Source organism: Passer domesticus, chromosome 1, assembly GCF_036417665.1.
Source record: "Passer domesticus isolate bPasDom1 chromosome 1, bPasDom1.hap1, whole genome shotgun sequence".
NCBI lineage: Eukaryota > Metazoa > Chordata > Aves > Passeriformes > Passeridae > Passer > Passer domesticus.
In genome coordinates this window covers 48,882,645-48,902,361 of record NC_087474.1, presented here as the reverse complement: position 1 = coordinate 48,902,361, position 19,717 = coordinate 48,882,645, and the positions used below count along the sequence as shown (strand labels likewise).

Genomic DNA, 19,717 nt, shown 5'->3' with positions numbered 1-19,717 from the left:
CTGCTGTGTTTCAAAAAATAAATGAGATGGGGAGTTCACAACAGCAAGAAGAAACAAGATAATGTCAGAATTGACCGTGTCATCAACATATGTGAACCCTGTGGTGATAGACATGGATAAGCCACCAATAGCTTCTTGGTGTATAAATTTGGTTTCATTATTCTGCTGGAGTTAGGAGGGTTGTGAGGATGAATTCAGCAGTCTGTATTGGGTGTAATGAAGACTAAATGTGCAAGAGTTGGAGTGACAGAGGAAAACAATTTGAAACTGTATTAGCAAATAGAAGGATAATGTTTTGATGCCATAATAGAAAATTTGATCAAGTGTCTGAAGCAAGCCAAATTGGGGGTTTAATCCTGGGGTTTATGTTTAGATAATTCTGGAAGAGGGAGTTCTGGTTGTAAAAGCAACATTTGATGTTTTTTTTTTTATTAGCACCACTTGGGTATTCTCTGTTGTCCAAATATTCCAGTGTATGTGTTTAAATGATTAATTTCAGGCTGTTCAAATTCAGGAAGTGTTTGTAAGTTCTCATTTTCTGATTTCCCCCCTATCCCCTCTGTTCTCTGTTTTTGGATCTGTCAGGCATCCACATTCCAGATGGCGATTTTACTGCAGTACAACACAGAAGATGCCTATACCGTGCAGCAGCTGACAGACAGTACTCAAATAAAAATGGTAGCGACTTTGCACGTTTTACCACACTCTAGTGAGCAAGTGTTTTGGTCTTCAGGGCTCTCCCTGCTATCCTAAGAAATTTGGATTACACATGCTTGGAGTCAGAACCAGCTTCTGTCCCAAAGGAGACAGATGTGCTCTATTCTTGGTCAAGTCACTTTCCTGGTTTACTTTCCTGTAATCATAACTGCCTGGTTTTCTGATGAGTCTTAATGCATGTACATTCCTGTTCATGACTGGAGTGAATTGTCTAGCTTCCTGCTGAACTCTGGGTAGAAGTTTTCAGTGTTTCAATGCATACATTTTAATGTTAAAAGACAACATTCTAGCAAAACCAGCATTTTCCCTAAATGATTGATCTATGCATCTGTCATTCTTTTATATCTCAAGGCTTTTTTACATGAACATAGTAAATCTGCAGTTCACTGGCTAACTATCTCCTGTGGAAAAAGTTCCCTCCTTTTCTTCCCAAGCAGGCTTTATGGCCCACAATTTGACATTTATTTGACCTTTAGCAGTAGGTTGGAATCAAGACTGCTCTGACTTCTGGAAAGTTAGGTATTCCTCTTCAGTAGGATCTTTACTTCTAGAAATGCCTACCTAAAAGGTTCTTGTTGCTGATGGATTACAGCAAACCCAGAAGTCTTAGGGTTTGCCATTTATTACAGACTGTGGTAAAAGAGCAGTTTTGCAGGCCTGCACAGAATATTGCCAGTAGCCCTCTGGGTGAGCAACCAGCAACAGCAATCAGAAGGGATCCCTGTTAAAACAAAAGATGTTAATCAGAACACAGAGAGTGCTTGCTTTCTGAAGTTTAAGCTTGCCATGGTATATATATTTGCATGGTTTGGGAAAAATTATTTCTTAGGCGTATAAATCTGCTTGCAAAATATTACCTAAAGCAGCAACTGGAAAGATCTCTTGTTTGGAATTAGTATTTCTCAATAATTTTATATTTGACCAGCCACAAGGGGGATATGTCATAACACCCAAAAAGAACATTGTTTTATTTCTGTGAATTAAGTTTTTACTGCTTTTTCTTGCCCCCTCATTTTGCAATGTTCTGCACTCATTAGTTATTAGTCTAAACATGTGCATTCTTTTTCAAGTTTTTAAGTTAGACAAAGGTGCTGTCTATCTGCACTGATAATGTTTTCTGTAATTTTGTAGGATATCTTGGCACAAGTTCTACAGATACTGTTGAAATCAAAATTGCTTGTAAGTACTCTTGCTTTGTTATGACCTGCTTAACATACAGGGAAATATGTAAGACTATTTATTTATTTATTTGTTTCTTTGTTTGTTGCAGGTTTTGGAAGATGAAAATGCAAATGTTGATGAAGTGGAGTTAAAACCAGATACTTTAATAAAACTGTATCTTGGTTACAAAAAGTAAGCAGCATGCATCACTTAGATGTAATGGGTAGCATCCTCCTCTGCTTTCAAAATCTGGGTGAAATCTAATATACTTGGGATGAAAGCCTCAGGGTTCAAGTGCCAATTCAAATGTAGATCCAATGTGTACCAGCATTAAGGGAAAGGCGAGTGGTGGGGGATTGGTGTGATTTCAGCTCTTTGACTCTGGCTTTGTCATAAAATAAAGTCAAGGCCTGACATATTTCTATATGTCCTTTTTGTTCCTTAATTCTTGTCTAATTCTTGGATAACTGATTCAAGTGCTGCCGTTTCGCCAAGGTGTTATTTGCGTGCACTCGGCAAATCCATGATATTTTACAAGGTTACAGAAGTGTCCAGTAACCAGCAAAGGTCAAAGGCAGAAATGTTCATCCACTACTGCTAACATGAGAAGATCAGGCTCATTTTATAACCACGGTGTATAGAGTGATTTGAAGACTTAATAAACACAATTTTCAGTAGGTTTTATTACTTACTTTAAACAGTTGTATATTTTAAGCTGTTTACAGCCCTGTGGTATTTTTATCGTGCTTTTCAGAGCATAGATATAAACACACACAAATTCAGTGAAGAGTTCAGTACTTCCCAAAGATAAGATCTCAGGTGAAAGAAACATTTTAAAACCTTTCCTTGTACCTCACCCTTTATCTGCTTTCTGTCCCCCTTTACCAAATTAAAGGTTTGAGAATTCATGGTCTGTTGCACTAATGCAGTGATAGAAACAGCTCAGTGTTGCTGCATTGTGCAGCAGCTGGTTCCCAATTTGTGATGGAGAGCACTGTGGTAAATAAATAACAATCCTCTCTCCAGGGCAGCTAACAGGTCTGAGGAGAGCCCTCTGCTCTCTGGTGCTGAGGTTTGCTCCCCGCTTGTGACACAGGACCTTGTCTTGAGTGGCCACGTGTGGCAGTGGGCTCACCTCAGCACAGCTGTCAGTGCCAGGGAGCGTGTGAAAGAAAAGCAGAGCTCAGTTCCACAGAACAAAGAGATTCTCCCCATTATGGTCAGAATCCAGTCTGTAAATCAGAAGGGTGATTCTGTTTCCATTGACTTCCTTTGTCTCCTTCACTGACTCCAAATTTCTTACTACAAACAGAAATATTTTGAATACAGTGTTAACTGTACAGTGCTAGTTACACAGATCACTAGGATGGATTCAGTAAATTGTGAGATACCTTCCTGGTAGGTGTCTGTGAATTTTGTTTCGTGGATTGGTTGTGGGCATTCTTTATTTTTATTTTAATTTTGGTTTAACTTGAATAAGTGCATCTAGAGTTTTCAGAAGAGCCAAAGTCCTGTGTTGTTGTAAAGTAATTATGGTGCTGTGGTTTTTATTTTGGAGTTGTGTTTTGTTTGGAGTTTTTTCTGTGTTTCTTGGGTTTTTAAACAATCTAATTGTTCATTAACTTCTGCTTTTCTTTACAGTAAAAAATTAAGGGTAAACATCAATGTGCCAATGAAGACTGAACAGAAGCAGGAGCAAGAAACTACACACAAAAATATAGAGGAAGACAGGAAACTACTGATTCAGGTGAGTTTTATTGCAGAATGCTGACACAAATCTTTGTAATTATTTAATGAAGCTTACTGTAGGGTTTTCCTAACTTTTACTAGAAGACAACATGCTCTAACTACATTAGAGTTCAAAAAATGTATTTAAAATATTCTTAAAGGTGATTTGAGTCTGTAGTAGAAACTGGAGGAAGGCACTTGTACAGACAGGATGTGTTCATTCACATTGTTCTAACCTGATGTTGATGAGCGTTTGGGTTCCTTGGATACACATTCACCAGACCTCATCCTGGGTGAAAATTGAATAATTAAAAAATAGTAATACCCATGTAGTATGAAATCAACAGTGGTTTTATATCCATTCATTTGGAATCCACTTGAGAGGCAGAGGATGGAAGTACAGATGTACCACTAAGTGTCACAGTAAGGTTAAATATATAAAGAAAGCTTTTTGCTACACAAGTAGTTTTGTGTGGCTCTTGTTACCAGTTGGTGCTATTATTATTGTGACTGACTGTAAGCACAGTTCTAAAAATTCATGTGTCAAAACCACTTTGGATGACTGTGTGCTGTGGAGTTCTTGAAGTCTGTGTGAGTAGCTGACACCCATGGGCAAAGCTTCTCCCCGTCTGGTGCTTGAGTTGGTTGTGGTTCTTCTGCACAGGCAGACATGATCTAGGGGAGTTAAACAGCCTTACACAAGGACTTTGCTCCTAAACACACCTTCCCAACTTTGCTATGCAGGCTGCTATTGTGAGAATCATGAAAATGAGGAAGGTTCTAAAACACCAGCAACTGCTCGGAGAAGTGCTAACACAGCTGTCCTCAAGGTTCAAGCCACGAGTTCCTGTAATTAAGGTATGTGAGACCCACATCTCTGAACCTGGATTCCAGGAGGTGAGAAGGATATAGACACAGACAAAACACATGCTTCTGAATTAAAAAAGGAAAGCTAAGGAGATGGGATGGGCAAGGACAGACTTTTTGAGTTGCAAGTAGGAAATACTTTAACCAGAAGTACTGCATTTCTCTTAGGGAAGTATCCATGTTTCGCATTGTTGGCAGTGGTGGTAAAATAGTAACTGGATTGCATCTTTTCACATCAGTGTCAGCTTACCATAGCCCTTGATCCAGGCTTACCTTTTGTTCCTGCTCTCCCAGTTGTGGGACAACAATCAACCTTGGGGTTAGCTCAATAAACCAGTTTCCTGCTTTCCTTTACAGTAAAAATGGTGGGATGGGGAGCATTGTATTTAATTATTTACTCATAATTATGTTTATTCTATTAATTATTCATTTATGTATACTAATTTCTTCATCAGTTTGTTTAAGTGTGCTCACCAGCAGTTTTTATATCCACAACAAAGGAGTAGGTGAGGCAAAGAACAAGCAGTGAGAGCAGTTGCATAAACTGGCACCAGTGCAGGGCAGTTACACAGCCCCTCAGTGCTGCTGCTGTCTTTTGTGACCTTTGCATCTTGGTGTAATTCTTTATTTGCTATCCTACTGTGAAGTTGCTCAGCATGGTCTCCCAGTCACACCCCTGGAATGGCATCCAGTAAGTGCAATTCAGTTTAGTGGATTAGTAAAGCCTTCTGCTTGGATGTGATCAGAAAGGGGAGAGTGAACTGCTGTGGTTTGTGTCCTTTGCCTATTGCTGTCCTCTGCTTGGCAGGGAACTCCCTCAGGGGTCAAAATCAAAGTTTGGAGCAACCTCAGAGAGAGCTTTTATACCCATGTCCCACAGCTTACCTCTGTTCTGTTCCTCCCACAGAAATGCATCGACATCCTCATTGAGAAGGAGTACTTGGAACGTGTAGATGGTGAGAAGGACACCTACAGTTACTTGGCTTAGCATTTTTATTAGCAATTACCTGACTGTGTGACACTCGGCAAGTAGGTATGTGATGGAAAGAATGAAAGCGACAGAACTTCATAGCAGCCACCCTGCTGCCATTTGGACCTCCCTTTTTAATGACTGAGACCAGGACTCCATCAGCCAGTCTCAGATTTACATCAGAACTGCTCAGGATTGATACATTTCAAGTATGTAAATATGGACACCAATGCCATTTAACCTAATTTAAGAACAGAAAGGAATCAGACCCTTCTCGTTTAAGGGTTGCATGCTACTGCATTTAAATCAATACATTGGCTATATGATAAACAGCTGCCATCACAGGCAGCACTTATACATGTTGGCAGCACTTGGAGAGCGAGTCTGAATGGACCCATGTGTAATCTGCTATGAAATACCATTTGTATAGTGTGTTTCATTTTTTAATGTGTGATAAATAATAAAAAAAATTTAAAAGATTTCTGTACAAGTTGCATTTGGTTTTATTGTTTTAAGTTTCATGACTTATCTTTCTAAATGTAAATAAAAGGTATAATGGTTATGAAAGCTATTAGAAATTCGTTTTGCTTTTCCTCCCCATTTTCTGGTGGTTTAAGAACATTTTGTTCTCTGAAGATACTGTCATCTGTCATTATCTGTGCATGCTATTTCTTTTTGAAGAGGAAAGTCTGCACTTTGAAAATAAAAGGAAATTGTGATGATTTCACAAGACATGCAGAACAGAAAATGCTCAGAATATATGGCAAGGCTTGGTCATCTGAACTTGGAGCTGGTTTTAATATTGCTCATTGTCCTATAAAGTGCATGACACTTGCATAAATGCTGCCTAGAATAAAGGAGGTTTAGGCTGCCCATTTCTTTGACTGGAGCAGAAATTGGAGTGTGTTCCTGAAGAACAATTCCCATTAAATGCAACCTGTGATGGGAATTAAAATACTTTAAAAGTGTTACTACACATACCTTGAGTGACCAGGCTTCATTCCATTCTTCTCACATTTTATGAAATGACTATTGGCTTTCTATATGCTACGAGCAAAATGCTGCCACCCTCACAGGTCTCACTATTGGTAATCTATATTTTCTAATCTTGATCCTGAAAAGAACTTAACTTCTGTAGCCATTTTACCCTTTATACAAACTGTGATTTTGTTCAGTGTTTCTTCTTGGAGGAAAGGAGCCAGGTTTTGTGTTGCTAATGTTTCTCTCTTGAGGGAAATGGTTACAGTTGAACTCTGGGTTAAAAAAAAAATGAACTACTAGAAGGGAGGGGTGTCATCTGCACTTGAGATTTTGTACACTTCCTATTTCTGTTCTGAAAGAGCTAAAGACTGCCATTAGGGGTAATAAAAGCATCTTGCTCCTCAAAGTTGCTTTTGGAAATTTAGAATGGGGGACCTAATGATGCCTCTTAATTTTTTTTTTCCTAAGATGCTGTTTTGTTTTTGTAAACCCTTCTTGCAGAAAGTTCAGGGGTAATAGATTTCTTTAGCAGGATGTATGTGCTATGCTAACAAAGAAGCAGCCTGAACTCCTTTCTTAATTGGAAGGCCAGGAATCACCTGCTCTGAGCTTCCTTTCAAAGCCCTTGGTTGGTTAAAGCAGTGCTTTATGTACTGTGCCTCCTTTGGACCAGGAGCTGTGCTCTACCTGAGGAGGGAGAAAATCAGGTTTATACTTTTGGACTGTTCTTTTCCTCATGAACTCTTAATTCTTACTTGGGCCACCACCACAGTGGAGGGAATGTGGCAGCTGCCTGCTGTACATGGAGTGTGGAAGCAGAAGAGCTGAACTCAGGCCCAGGCTTGGAGCCCCCTCAGTGCAGTAGGTAACTGGTCACCATGGACAGGATATCATGGACTCAGTTCTGCAGTAATGGTACCCTGTGCCTACCCTCCCCTTCCAGCTGGTTTGACCAGAGCATTGTGTTCTACTTCACAAAAGGCTGCAGAGTCCACATCCACCAGCAAGTAAAAAATAAATGTGGTAGCCCTGTACAGACATCTACCTGCTGTCTAAATGTTTCTGAAGGAAAACTTTGCACTTCTCTTCTGCATCTCTTCAGTTTTTAATATAGGTGTAGTTACTGTTGTATTTGTCATTCAGTTTGGTGCTTCAGAGAAGCCACAGCAAGGGCACCTTTTACCACAGCTTTGTCTTGAAAGTAGCGTTTGTCACGGAAATCACAGCTAGTCCGGCAATTGCAGGAGTTTCTGGGCTGCAGCCATTACTCCAGAGGACATGGATGTAGCTGCATCCAAGGGAGCTGAGAAGCTGCAAGAGCACACCTGTTTCACTGAGGCACAGCAGCACCACAATCACCTGACTGCCATCTACACTGTTTCCATCTTCACCCTGATCTTAAACGTGACCCAAAGCAACAGGAGACAAGTACGGATCTGCCTTTGCACAGAAGTTACAGGTTAAGTTCACATTGCTTTCTCAAGGGGCTGACACAAAATTCCAACTCAATTCCAGTAAAAATGAAGAAGTTCAAGTATCCTTTATTCAAGGTTGAAAAATGTACCACACCACATTATTGCAAAAGTTCATAGGTACAAAACACTTTGCAGCTGGTGAGAAGGCAATAAAAAGTTGGTTTTTTTTAAAATTTGTTACTATAAATTACTGTTACAGTACTTTGCAAATACAGAATTTCAAATTGCATCATTTGTATTTTTCTAAAATTGCCCACAGTACTAGAAATTCCTGAAGATAAGGCAGCTGTTTGTTTAAAAGAAGAGGTAGCTGGTGTCAAGGGATTTCCATTTCTCTTTCAATGCCCACATACTTAAGGGCATCAGCTTGGCTATATCTGAAATTAAAAAAAGAAAAACACACAATCACAAAAAAAAACAGTATCATGGAACATTTCAGCTTCATTTTTCTGACAGAATGGCACCCCAGCCTGGAATACTCTCATACTTAGATTTCCCATCATTTCCTCACCAACTGAGGTGTTTCTTCCTTGTGTGAATTTGCAGGTGCCTAACACTCCTGACCCACTCAAGAAACTACTTTCAGAGGTGTTTGATCAAGAGGAGATGAATCACTAAAATTCCATACTTTTTCACCTTGAATCTCAGAGTCCTGAAGTTCATTTTCAGTACTGAACAGCAACTGCATTTCTCCAGGATGACCTACACAGTATTGCCACTGGACAGCCTACTTTTTGCCAAGTAAGATTGTAGAGGACAGTAAGGACACATTCTTAACAAACATTTGTCTGTAGTAATTCTGAAATTTCATTCTCTGAAATTCTTGCCTATTTCTGAATGATGGGGGAGTTAACTTGTACTGCTACCAAGGTAACCCAGCCAGAGAAAGTCTGTCCCCATTTGTCACTACAGTTTGCTCTATACAAGCTGCTTTTCCAAGTTTGCAGGCTCTTAGCCAGCTGCATTGCTCAAATCAGTCCTGCTATGGCACCTGGCTTAACAAAACCAGTGTGGGGGGTGCTGCTTCTCAGCTGCTGAGACCTGAGGCTTGCAGGGGCCAGGCAGGCACAGGAATTAACTCTGAGCTGCAGAGATACTGAAAGCTAATCCCATCTGAAACCCATCTACCCACCTGTAGTCAAAGAACAGTTCTTCACCAGTCTGAATGGCTCTTTTAGCAAATATTCCTATTCTGTGATCACCATTAACCATCATAACTGTTTTAAAAGAAATCAGGTATGTTAGTACAAATACTGATAAAATGCATCTTAAGAGAAATATCTCTCAGTATTTCATACATTGATGAAAAGCAAGTAAATGTGAAACTTACCTTTTGCATAGCAGTTGGGATTTACTGAATGGTTTGCAAATCTAATTTTGTTGCCCTTGCGTGTTGCATCAACCACAAAATCTAAGGGGACAGAAAAAACCAACAAAACCCACAAATGTTGGATGGGCCGAGTTTCATACCTAGTGTGCTTGGATCTTAGTAGATGAAGATAACTGTACAGCTTCCCCCATGGAAGAGCTCACCCACCACCCTACAACAGCTGAACTCTGCTGTTCCACACTCTGCTTTTCCTTTACCTCCTGCCACAGTGGCACCACCTTAGCTTCTCATTGAAGTTTCTCCATTCCACAAGGACAAGCTCCATAAATATGCTGAGTCAACACTGACATAAAGCAGCAGGGGTTTTTTTCCTCATATCAACTATTTTATAGTATTTTATGCTTGACACAGTGCAGTCTGTATTTTTCTTTTCAAGTGGCAGCAGTCACCAAAAGTGGCTTTTTCCCCCCCAACACCACACCATCATAACCTACTGCTGATTTAATTCAGTAACATTACTTCAGACAACACCTGGCAAGCTTTTTACATTCTTTAGTCTACTTAATGTCCGCACACAATTTTACTCCATGAAATTCTACTCCTCTTGTACAGTTGCTTGTGCAACAGGCTCCATCACTACATCTAGCTACATTTAGAGAAAAAACCCCAAAGACTAACTATCAACGGGATGAATCCACACACTGACAAGGAAAGATGTGTGGAAAAAAATTCTCATTGTTACCTGCTGTCTGCAGAAGAACAGGGCTGAACAAAATGCTAAGCATACATATTTTACTTATGCTGCCAAGGGTTGCAACTAATGCATACCATTATGCATACCATAATACATACCATTATTCAAGTTAAACAGAAAGCTGCACATGTATTTGTCATACACTTTTCCTCTTCTGTCTGCCTCATCCTGAGAAATAATCTGAAAGAAACACCACTTGTAAAAAAGAGAAGCACTCCTCCATTGTGTAACCACAGCAGCTTAATGTCAACCCCCCCAGCCTTTTGAAAGACAGATGGGAGTTTTTTTATTCTCCGGGATTCAAAGCATTCCCAAACAAAGTGTTGTTTTTAGCAAGCATTCTGCACTTACCAAACATCCATGCTTTGCTTTTAGCATAAATAAACTGTTTCAGAGCAGAAGAAAAGCAAGAATTGCTTCTCCTCTCAAAATCAGAACTGTGTACTGTACTCAGGGTTTTATTGCTACAGATTAGTGAAAGCTCCTACTGACTTTCAGTACTATACTAAATAATTTGCCACCAAATTCCAAGCATGTCTGAACTGAAATTCCATCTAAGACAAAAAGAACATTCCAGCCTCTTTTTCTCACAAGAATCAGTTTCAAAATTTTTGTGACACTTCAATTGTGTCGCTCCTGGGGTCTGAGCCTGTGCCTGGAGATACAGCCTGTGACACTGAGTCAGCCACATGGCTCTGTCTGAACGTGGCACCAGGTTACAGACAATGGCACCCATGGTTGGTCCCTGTCAATGCATAACTTCACCAACTAAGCTCATATCCAGTGTTCTCCATCCTTACCTCACCACAGTATTCAGAGATGAATTCATTCTTCTGTACAGGATCTTTGATAAAAATTCCCCAGCCTGCCACATCTGAAGGTGCCAATAGTAAGTGCTGTGGAATAGAAAAACCAAGAAGTTTTGATATGCCTGGCTTAGATTTGAGTTCAGGGTTTTTTTCCATTTTGTTTTCTATCACTGAGTGAAATGCGTATGTTGGAACTCCAGGAGTGCAGACAAATCCAGAGTCTTCTAATGATCAAACACACACTAAAATTACAGCTTGTGGATGAGAAGATGTATGTAAAAGAAAAATGACCAAGTATTTGAAAACTACTAAAAATTTTAGTTTAACCAGCTCAAGACACCTTGAAATGAGGGGGTTACATAAAAATTCATTTACTGAAGACTTCAACCTCAAAAGGTCTGCAGACAGGATCCCACTCCACACTAGCTCAGTAATCAACTATTTTGTGAGAAAATGTTCCAGAGTAGAAATAAACTTTGGTTTACTGATTTATTGTTTTATTTGCCAGAACTGAATGGGCTTTCAAGACTTTAGTAGACTGTATACAAGTTTACACATTAGAATCAACAACTGAAGAAAGAAACAGCTTCTAGGCTCTGAGATAAACTTCTTTATGCTGATCTGGGGAAAGACTGCTGAGCTCTTTAAAATGGCAGCCTATTTGCAATTAAGAAACAAAGCCTGAATGGGGAAAAGGAGATATTCTGCTGCCTTGATGCACAGAAAACACTGATTGGTACATGACAAAATGTAGACAGACTTAACAGCAGCACATGATCAAGCTAACAAGTGACAACTCCCTTCCTTGCTGTTTAGTTTGGTTTGTGGTTTTTTTTTTGTTTTCCAGTTTGACAGTATGAAGGCAAAGAAATTCCATTCTCTGGCTTGAAAATATAAGAACACCTCAAAACCCAGGCAACAGACATGCAGTTGTCTAACTCTGGACATACTTTTTTGGATCCTCTCTGAATGCTGCAGTTCTTGCAAGAAACATTTTTGCTGTCCCAGTGGTCAGCTGCTCCACAAGTCAGGCAGAGGTCAGGATCACACTCACGCACAGCCAGGTAACAGGGGCACTGCTTGGTGTTGCATTGTGCTTTACAACGACACCCAGGAAAACGATTTTGGCCTACAAAGGAATGTGTGGAATAGAAAAACAGCAAGTATGAAAAAATACAGAGTAAAATTAAGACTGTGCAGATTATAGCATATCAGAATATTTAACACAGCCACTGATATCTGCATAGGACATTCAGGAGTACTGCAAATTCTTTCCTTCCCTGATTTTAATAACTCTTTCTCAATTTTAGGTCTGAAGGCTGCTTCTGACTTTATGCAATGGCCAGTTACAAGGGCCAAATTAAACTGAACATGCTCACAGAATTTGCTGCTCCTGTAACTGCCTGCACCACAGACAGACTGGTAGTACAGAGCTCAGTGGTGGGACAGTGAGAGAAATTTATATATAACTTTTAAATGTTTTACTTACATTCTGAGCTGCACTGACAAAACTTCTCACAGAAGTTTTGAGCAATTACACATGGGCATGAGCTATCACAAGGCTGACGTGGGTGATCACATGGCTGATAGTTGTAAACGTGATTCGATGACCCATCTGAATAAAAATAGCAACATTTTGTAAAGTTGAATGATGCAAACAAACAATATACAGTTCCCTTCACTCTAAGGCAAAAATTCCCTTTCAGTCATTTAACTAAGAAAGCCCAAACATGAACAAAAATCCCAAACCCACAAGTGGATTAAAAACCCAAAAGACACAAAAGCAGAAATGTAACCTTAGTGAGGTGTTTTACACCATTAGCTGCCTTCCTAGTGCACCTCGTTCTGCCATTGCTCAGCTGCTTTGAGTATTCAGAGCTGAAAGCTGTTTACGTGGAAAACTGAGAAACGAAACTACAATGGTATAATTTCCTGTCTGAACATGTTTTGGAATAGCACTGGTATTATTCAGCAAAGTAAATTTGCTGAAATACTGAAAGCAATTTTTAATGTGGAACAACAGTCAACTTTCAAACAAGTAACACTGGCAATGTAATCCCATTATTATTATTACTATACCACTGTGCTTTCCCAAGTCAATTTTCCAGTACAGACAATGCTGAAGTCTTCTAAGCAAAAAAGGAGCTACCAGGGACAAATCTAGAGCTTTACCAATACATCAGCTAGGAGAATTTGTTGCTATATAAATTATATTTGCTATTAATACTCCTGAGCATGTTTTGGGTTTGCCTGAATTTGTGAATTTGTAAAAATGCTCAAGTTAGCAATCAGCAACAAAAAATGAGAGAGACAAACTGATCAATTATTTATATTGCTAGAAGTCCCAACTACTCTCAGCAACTTTTTAGAGAACTACTTCTAAATTAAGCTGGCTTACAAAAAAAAAAAAAAAAGACACTTCTTAATGCAGCTCCTATCCTTAATACCATTTTTACCTGTGCTTCAATGAAGCCATACTGGAAAGACAGTAAACTCAGCCTTCTTTCCTTTTTATGGAATTATACAGAGCTCTTCCAGCTATTTAAACCAAAGAGTACCTTTTGTCCCTACAATACGTGTAAGCGAGAGTTTACATTTTTAGTTTTCATGCCCCTAAATTTTCTAGCTCCTCACGGAACATACACAATGGCCTAACCTTAAAAAAAAACCAAATAACCAGCCCTCCCCACAAACAACCAAAACAACAATAAAAAAAAAGCAATAGTAGAATCTTTAAAAGTTCAGGACATAAATTGAATGGAAAGATGCTAACCCTTTTTCAGCTGTATCTTTCTGCAATGAGCAGCCCACAACCTGCAAAAACACAAAACAAACAAGAAGGTTGACAGGAACTCCTCCTGCAGTGGGCTGGGAAAGGCAGCTGCATCTTGCACCCACACTTGACTTAAGATGGGAAAGTTTCTGGAGATGTGAACACCTGCTAACTGCACACGAGTCAGAGGGGCTGCAGCAGAACCACCCTGTCCCAGTCTAGGGCTTGACAAGATCAGAGCTCTGCAGGCTGCTCCCCCCGCTCCCCACACCATTCCTCTAGTCCCAGGATTGCACAGACGAGCAGTCCCCACCCAGCCCAGCCTAGAGATGCTTAAATTCAGATGCCCTTGAAGGAAGCCCTGCCAAGAGCAGGCTGCTGGAGCTGCTTCTGGCAGGCAGGAGCAGCAGCGAGGGAAGGATACAAAGCTGCAGATCTGGAGGGTCATGCCTGAACAAGGGGATCAAAATGGGACAGCTGTTTGCTGCACAGGACTTGGCCCCAGCACCACTCTGGTTGTCACCTACAAATCACAGCCAGGTCCTACCCTTCACCTGAGGAGCTCCAAGTACTTGAGAGGAGACAGTGTCTGCCTGGCACAGCCACACTGATGGGACCTCAGTATTCCTTCTGGCTGGACACTTTTCCTCAGGTGTCCTGGTTGGTGGTGCTGCACTGAGCCTTTCCCCTTCTGCTTCAAAGCCTACACTCCTTTCTCTTATGTCCTTACAGTTTTCCTCCAGTGTCCCCTTTCTCAGGAAGCTCAGCCAAGTACACCCTTTGCCAGAAGTGGTGTTCTTGTTGTGTGGTAGATTTTATTGTTTGTGTTTATTGTTTTCCTGTGTTTTTTTTTTTTTTTTTAAGAGTAACATGGCTTTTGGTTAGCATAACATAATTCACTATACTTGAAAGTTCTTCAAATTACATTTACCCCTTCATTTTGTGTCCATTTCAGATTGCAAGCTCTTTGGCCAGGGAATGTCAGCTATTCCATAAATGGTGTGTCAGAAACAATCAAGCTGTCTGGACCTTTAGTACCAAAAGGAAAACCAGACTTTTAATTTCAGTAGCCTTAAAATTAAAGGAGAAATCAGTTGTTTTATTTTTTCTTCAATTAGATGCATTTTAGTTACTGCTTGTATTTTAGTGAACACACATAACAAAAAAATTAGACTAAGGATTTGCAAAGTTTATACTTCTGGGACTTCCTTAGTATATCATGTAACAACATGAAGACAATATGGGAGAAGCCTCATTCCCTGGCCAAATAATACATTGCCAGCTGCATCAAACAACCTCACTTTCTCTGCAGATTTACTGAGCTGCCCAAAACACTCATGAGCACAGGTACTAGAAGCTTCCCAGCACAGAACACCTACAAAAGCTATTCTGCCTTTCAGCGAACACAACACTCCTCAGAAGTTTGCACTCTGAAAAAATAGTTCCCACTGTAACTGCTTAAATAGGACTTTTTAGCTGCTACTTCTTTCATAAAAGCATAGCAGGTTTTACTTCAACTAAATGGTGTGCAGCGCCCTCCAACAGCTTCAGATAAATAAGATTCTCTATAAAATTGCCCTTCTAAAGCATTACTATGAGATTTAACTCAATAACCAATTTTCTTACAAGCACTGAAGAAGCCCATACAAGTTAGAAACATACAAAGGCAAACTTGTCCAAGTAACTACGGCTGAGAGGAAGAAAGAAGCCCAGAATCACAGAGTACTATAATAGATGACATTCCTATTAAGAGTTATTCACTCCAGAATAAAAGGCTACCAACATATATTTATGAATTATGAGACATTGACTCTGCAAGAAGACACTTCCCAAATGCCTGAAAGGAGTGCAATTTTGACTAAATTACTCTAATGCACACCAAACTACTCTCTTTCTTGTCTACCTGGTGTTTGGAAAATGTAACATACCATATTTTTGAACAAGTCTTTCACAGAAACTTGTCTGCCACCCCAAGATAATAAGTACCTATTAGCACAGCAAACTTTAAAAGCATTCTGTGGCCAGACTTCTTAAAATACTCTTTCATTAGCAATTAGCAGCTTCATTTTTTCTCCTAAGGTAAGCATTATCATAATGCACACAAATGTGCATACACATCAACAAAGCATCAGTAGCAACAAGTCAAAGCAGAAGGAAAACTACAGGTGGCAGTCACAATGGAAAAGGTATCCATCTGCTCTGCCCCTCTTCTGGAGAGATTGGTGTCACAGGAGGGAGAGGGGGGCTGGAGACACACAGTGGCAGCAGGAACTCTGGGAAATTACACAAGACAACACTGACCAGCTCAACGGGAGTTTTGACTGCCACAATCCAAGAGTACATTCACTGCCTTTAACTTCCAAAACCTGCCACAAAATGCTCAAGTTCCCCCAGTTAGTGCACAAAGCTGGAGCCTGAGCAAGCACTATACTAAAGGCAGAGTGTCATTTTTGTATCTGCCCTATATAAATCTGCCATCCCAAACAGAAGCAAAAGGCAAGACCTGGTCCCATGCAGCAGAAAGCAAAGGCAAGGAAAAGACAAAGCTGAGAAAGCAACTATCTGGTTGCTGGCATCTGCAGGAGATGCCAGCTTAGAAAACAAGTGTTTCCAGAAGCATCAAGACAGCGGCTGTCAAAGATATTGTTTTCTTTCCTAACAACTTACTAGACTTCTAAACTTTGCCAGTGGTTTTAGGCAGCAGCAGTGTCAGCCAACCAGCACTAAAAACACTCTTTGGAAGCAGCTGCTCCAGCATTTCTTGCTTTGCACAGGGATATTCTGCTATCAGAAAGAGCACTAAAAATTCAAAATACATGCCAATTATGTCAAATATGTAGTTGAGTCTTTGCAGTGTTTGATTTTCTGGCATCACTCAAAGACTTCAGTCTCCCAGATCATCTTATCCACAGCCTCCCCACCACTCCAAGACTCAGCGTTCCAACCAGGTACCACATAAGAATATCCGTGCCAATGCCTCAGCTGCACCTTTTGTCTGATAACAGTGAGACTTTAAATCCCTACAAAAAGGTATCCTGAACTCTTGGCAGAACTATATAAGCTATTCAAACACATGCAGTGAACAGCAGTCCAGCAGAAGGAGGAGGAAAATGAGAAAGTGGGGGGGAAAAATATTTTCAAATAAAATTACTAAGTGGCCTCTGAAGAGGGGATGAGGGAGAAGAGGAAAACCAAAATAATAAAGCAGCAGCTTTAGATGGCCTTAAAATCAGTACCAAAATAGAGGAAGAAATGCTGATTAGTTAAAGCAAATTGAACTCAGCTCCCAGCAATGGAAGAAAAATATATACGCAGGTTTTTTACTGGCTTCTATGCAAAGTACTCACTTCTCCTCAAGACAGAGTTTTCTCAAAATAACAGGTTAATCTGATACAAAGGCCGGGCTCTGACACTTACTGGTTCTCCAAAAAGCAATTATATTAGAAGTTGTCTTCTCCCACTGATCAGCCTTATTACAGCTACCTTAACAAAAATGACACAGGAAGGAGGGAGACAAGACATTTCATTATCCAAGAGGGGTGCAGTCTTGTCAGCTAGTTGCTCAGTATGTCCAATGGGCACCAAGATAATATGGGAAATAGGCAAAGTCTTGCAAGAAAAGACTTTATCTGCTCTCAACTAGGTTACAAGAGGCCAGCTTTTTGCTGCTGCTTTTCTCTCTGGTGACGCTGCCTTAGCTCAAAGCCACATACACACATGGAAAACCTGCAGACAGTAAGAGCCCTGCAATGGAAAAGGGCAAAAGGAAAGGAAGGGCCTTCCTGGCTCTAGGACTGGATTTACCCTAAGAGTGAGTAAATTCAACTAAAAGAAAGGTAAGAAACAGAGGAAGATTTTCAGATGGTTGTCCCAATTTCTGATTGTGGGAGAACTTCAGAGTGCTCAAGTTACAGGAGGATGTAGGCAGGCTAAACTGCTTTCCATTTTAAAAAGGCTACTGCCATAGAAGAATGGAGACAGCATGATTGCCACATATTCTGGGACATTATAGTCGTAAAATTATCTCCTTCCTTCAATGAGAGTTTAAAGAATTAAAGGGCATTTCAAAACTAAATTGCTACCAATAAAGTTTTTATATTGGCAACTAATAAGAAAGCAAATAAACTCCATGCAATAGAGTGTGCTTTCATTGACTTGGGGAAAAAAAAAACAACTTCAAAACTAAAAAAAAATTCTGAGAATTCTTCCAAAACAACATCAGCCTGATAATCATACAATCCATTTCAGCTGCAAAAATATATTTGAACCTTTTAGCTGCTCTTTTAAGTAGATGTAGTGGCACCATTTTTACAGCAATTTCTGTGAATCTGACAGCAAGCTAATTCTCAACTACATATTCCAAACTTGCACCATGGCTAATAACCTAAATTTAAACAGCCAAGCCCACCAAATGCCCAAACACTTGAAAACTGTGCCAAGAGCATTAAAATCAATAGCTCTTGCTGAGAACAAAATCTTTTCCAGATGCTCACTCAGTCTTTTCCCAGCTCACATTGCCTGCTTCTATGCTACAAAGCAAAAATATTCTGCTCCACGTCAACAGGATCTTTGAACCAGTTCAGGAATTTCACTAGGCCTGGAAATAATAAGTAGGCAAGCAAAGACAGAAGCAAGAAGGATTGATGGGAGAAGAACAGCAAGGACAAACTTGAGGGAAAATAAGGGAAGTTAAAGGGAATAAAAATAAGGGAAATTATATGGGAAAAAGTGTACTTATTGCTTGCTAAAGAAATGTTTTTGCTAATTTTCAGTCAGCTTTTAGTCTCCTATGTTCTTATCTCTCAGAATAAAAATAATCAATGCAGAGGTGCATTCTCCAAACCTCAGGATTCTCAAAGAAAAATGCATTTCACTGATAGACAGTAACCACCAAGTTTTGCAATTTTAACAGAAATTGTGTCAAATAATCATCTGTTCTTCATTGCAGCTTCACTTCAAATAACAACATGTTAACCTGGTTCTTTACTTGGTGTTCTAGATGCTAATGAAACTGGGGTGCTACAAAGGAATAGTTTCTCCTAAAGAAGAAGGCAATCTACTAACTTGCTATCTGAAGCTTGCTAGAATGCACTTCATCATTAAAAAACATATAATCATTACTCAATCCTATTGACACACTTCTGAATTTAATGTTTATCACTGTAAAAAAATAATTATACCACACTATCTTGTTGCAACAAGCTGCATAGATGATTTCTAATCTAAACAGGGTTTTGACTGCTTGCATCAATACACCTACAAGACCCTGGCTGTTAAAGAGATTAAAAAGAAAGGAAAGGGAAAGAGAAGAGGAAGGTTATAGTTGTCAATGCAGTAACATTTTGTCTGAAACTAAAACACCATTTTGTTTTATTGCTGCAACTTTTGGTTTTGGAAGCAAAAGTAGAGTTGCACAACTTTTCCTCCAGAACACTTTCTGTTCTGATCCCCTGTATCTCCAATTTATTGTTATGCTAAGGGTATTTAGTAACAGATTTACCTGTGTTTCCTTTTCTTCTTTCTGGGAGGAGTATCAACATCTTCAGCAGGGACTGGTGCAATAATACTAGATTCCTTTACTCTAAACTCATACACCTAACAAGAGATACCATAACACATCCACGATAAATCTCTCACTAGTACAAAGTTGCTCATATTCTAAGTTAGTATGATTTCCTCCAACCAACAACTTACAGATTATATCCAGTCATAGTCTCTTTTCAATACATTTAAAGTTGATTATTTTTGCCATTTAAGAACTGACACTCTAATTTAAACCTCCTGAAAATTTAACTTAAAAACAGTTTTAAAACTAACTTCTATGTATTTGTGGTATGAATTCTGGACCATAGCATTCTTGGGAAAACCAAGAAAATTAATTACTTTTCCCTTTTAGCAATCTATACTAGTATTTGTATACTTTAGCTTTAAAAAGTAAATTGCTATGACCCTTAGCAAGTAGCTTCCCTTCTTACCTGTCTGCACGTTTTGGTCCCAATCAGTCTGGCAATTGCACAGAAGTTGTCATAGTAGGTGCCAATAAGAACTCTAAACATTGAAGCTTCTGCACCACTCCATTCCACGTTCTCTGGAGGCTCAATATTTGGCTTCATCTTTATTGGTGTTTGACACCTAGAATTTGCTTCTGTAAT

The 19,717-nt window shown here is 39.6% G+C and overlaps 2 protein-coding genes and 1 long non-coding RNA gene across 12 annotated transcripts in view; 1 reads left to right on the top strand and 2 right to left on the bottom strand.

Moving 5' to 3' along the window:
• The window catches only part of CUL1 (cullin 1), a 52,247-nt gene extending 46,325 nt beyond the window's left edge, over nt 1–5,922 (top strand). For all 3 annotated transcript variants that reach the window (XM_064419412.1, XM_064419418.1, XM_064419428.1), the window contains 6 exons: nt 586–678; nt 1,849–1,896; nt 1,988–2,070; nt 3,520–3,625; nt 4,351–4,464; nt 5,381–5,922. In XM_064419412.1, coding sequence (XP_064275482.1) covers nt 586–678; nt 1,849–1,896; nt 1,988–2,070; nt 3,520–3,625; nt 4,351–4,464; nt 5,381–5,461 — 525 coding nt within the window. In that variant the 3' untranslated portion in view covers nt 5,462–5,922. The remainder of the gene's footprint in view (nt 1–585; nt 679–1,848; nt 1,897–1,987; nt 2,071–3,519; nt 3,626–4,350; nt 4,465–5,380) is intronic.
• LOC135300205 (uncharacterized) lies at nt 3,636–5,058 on the bottom strand. Its single transcript, XR_010362087.1, has 3 exons — nt 4,948–5,058; nt 4,747–4,822; nt 3,636–3,895 (listed from the first exon to the last, which is right to left on the bottom strand). It is a non-coding gene; the product is annotated as an uncharacterized LOC135300205 (long non-coding RNA).
• Nucleotides 5,923–7,945: 2,023 nt separating the features above from the next.
• EZH2 (enhancer of zeste 2 polycomb repressive complex 2 subunit) overlaps nt 7,946–19,717 on the bottom strand; it is a 50,779-nt gene continuing 39,007 nt past the window's right edge. For all 8 annotated transcript variants that reach the window (XM_064419375.1, XM_064419384.1, XM_064419394.1 and 5 more), the window contains 10 exons: nt 19,541–19,710; nt 19,066–19,160; nt 13,566–13,606; nt 12,282–12,407; nt 11,743–11,921; nt 10,784–10,879; nt 10,082–10,163; nt 9,230–9,310; nt 9,032–9,116; nt 7,946–8,276 (listed from right to left, as the gene is read on the bottom strand). In XM_064419375.1, the coding sequence (XP_064275445.1) occupies nt 8,216–8,276; nt 9,032–9,116; nt 9,230–9,310; nt 10,082–10,163; nt 10,784–10,879; nt 11,743–11,921; nt 12,282–12,407; nt 13,566–13,606; nt 19,066–19,160; nt 19,541–19,710 (1,016 nt within the window). In that variant the 3' untranslated portion in view covers nt 7,946–8,215. The remainder of the gene's footprint in view (nt 8,277–9,031; nt 9,117–9,229; nt 9,311–10,081; nt 10,164–10,783; nt 10,880–11,742; nt 11,922–12,281; nt 12,408–13,565; nt 13,607–19,065; nt 19,161–19,540; nt 19,711–19,717) is intronic.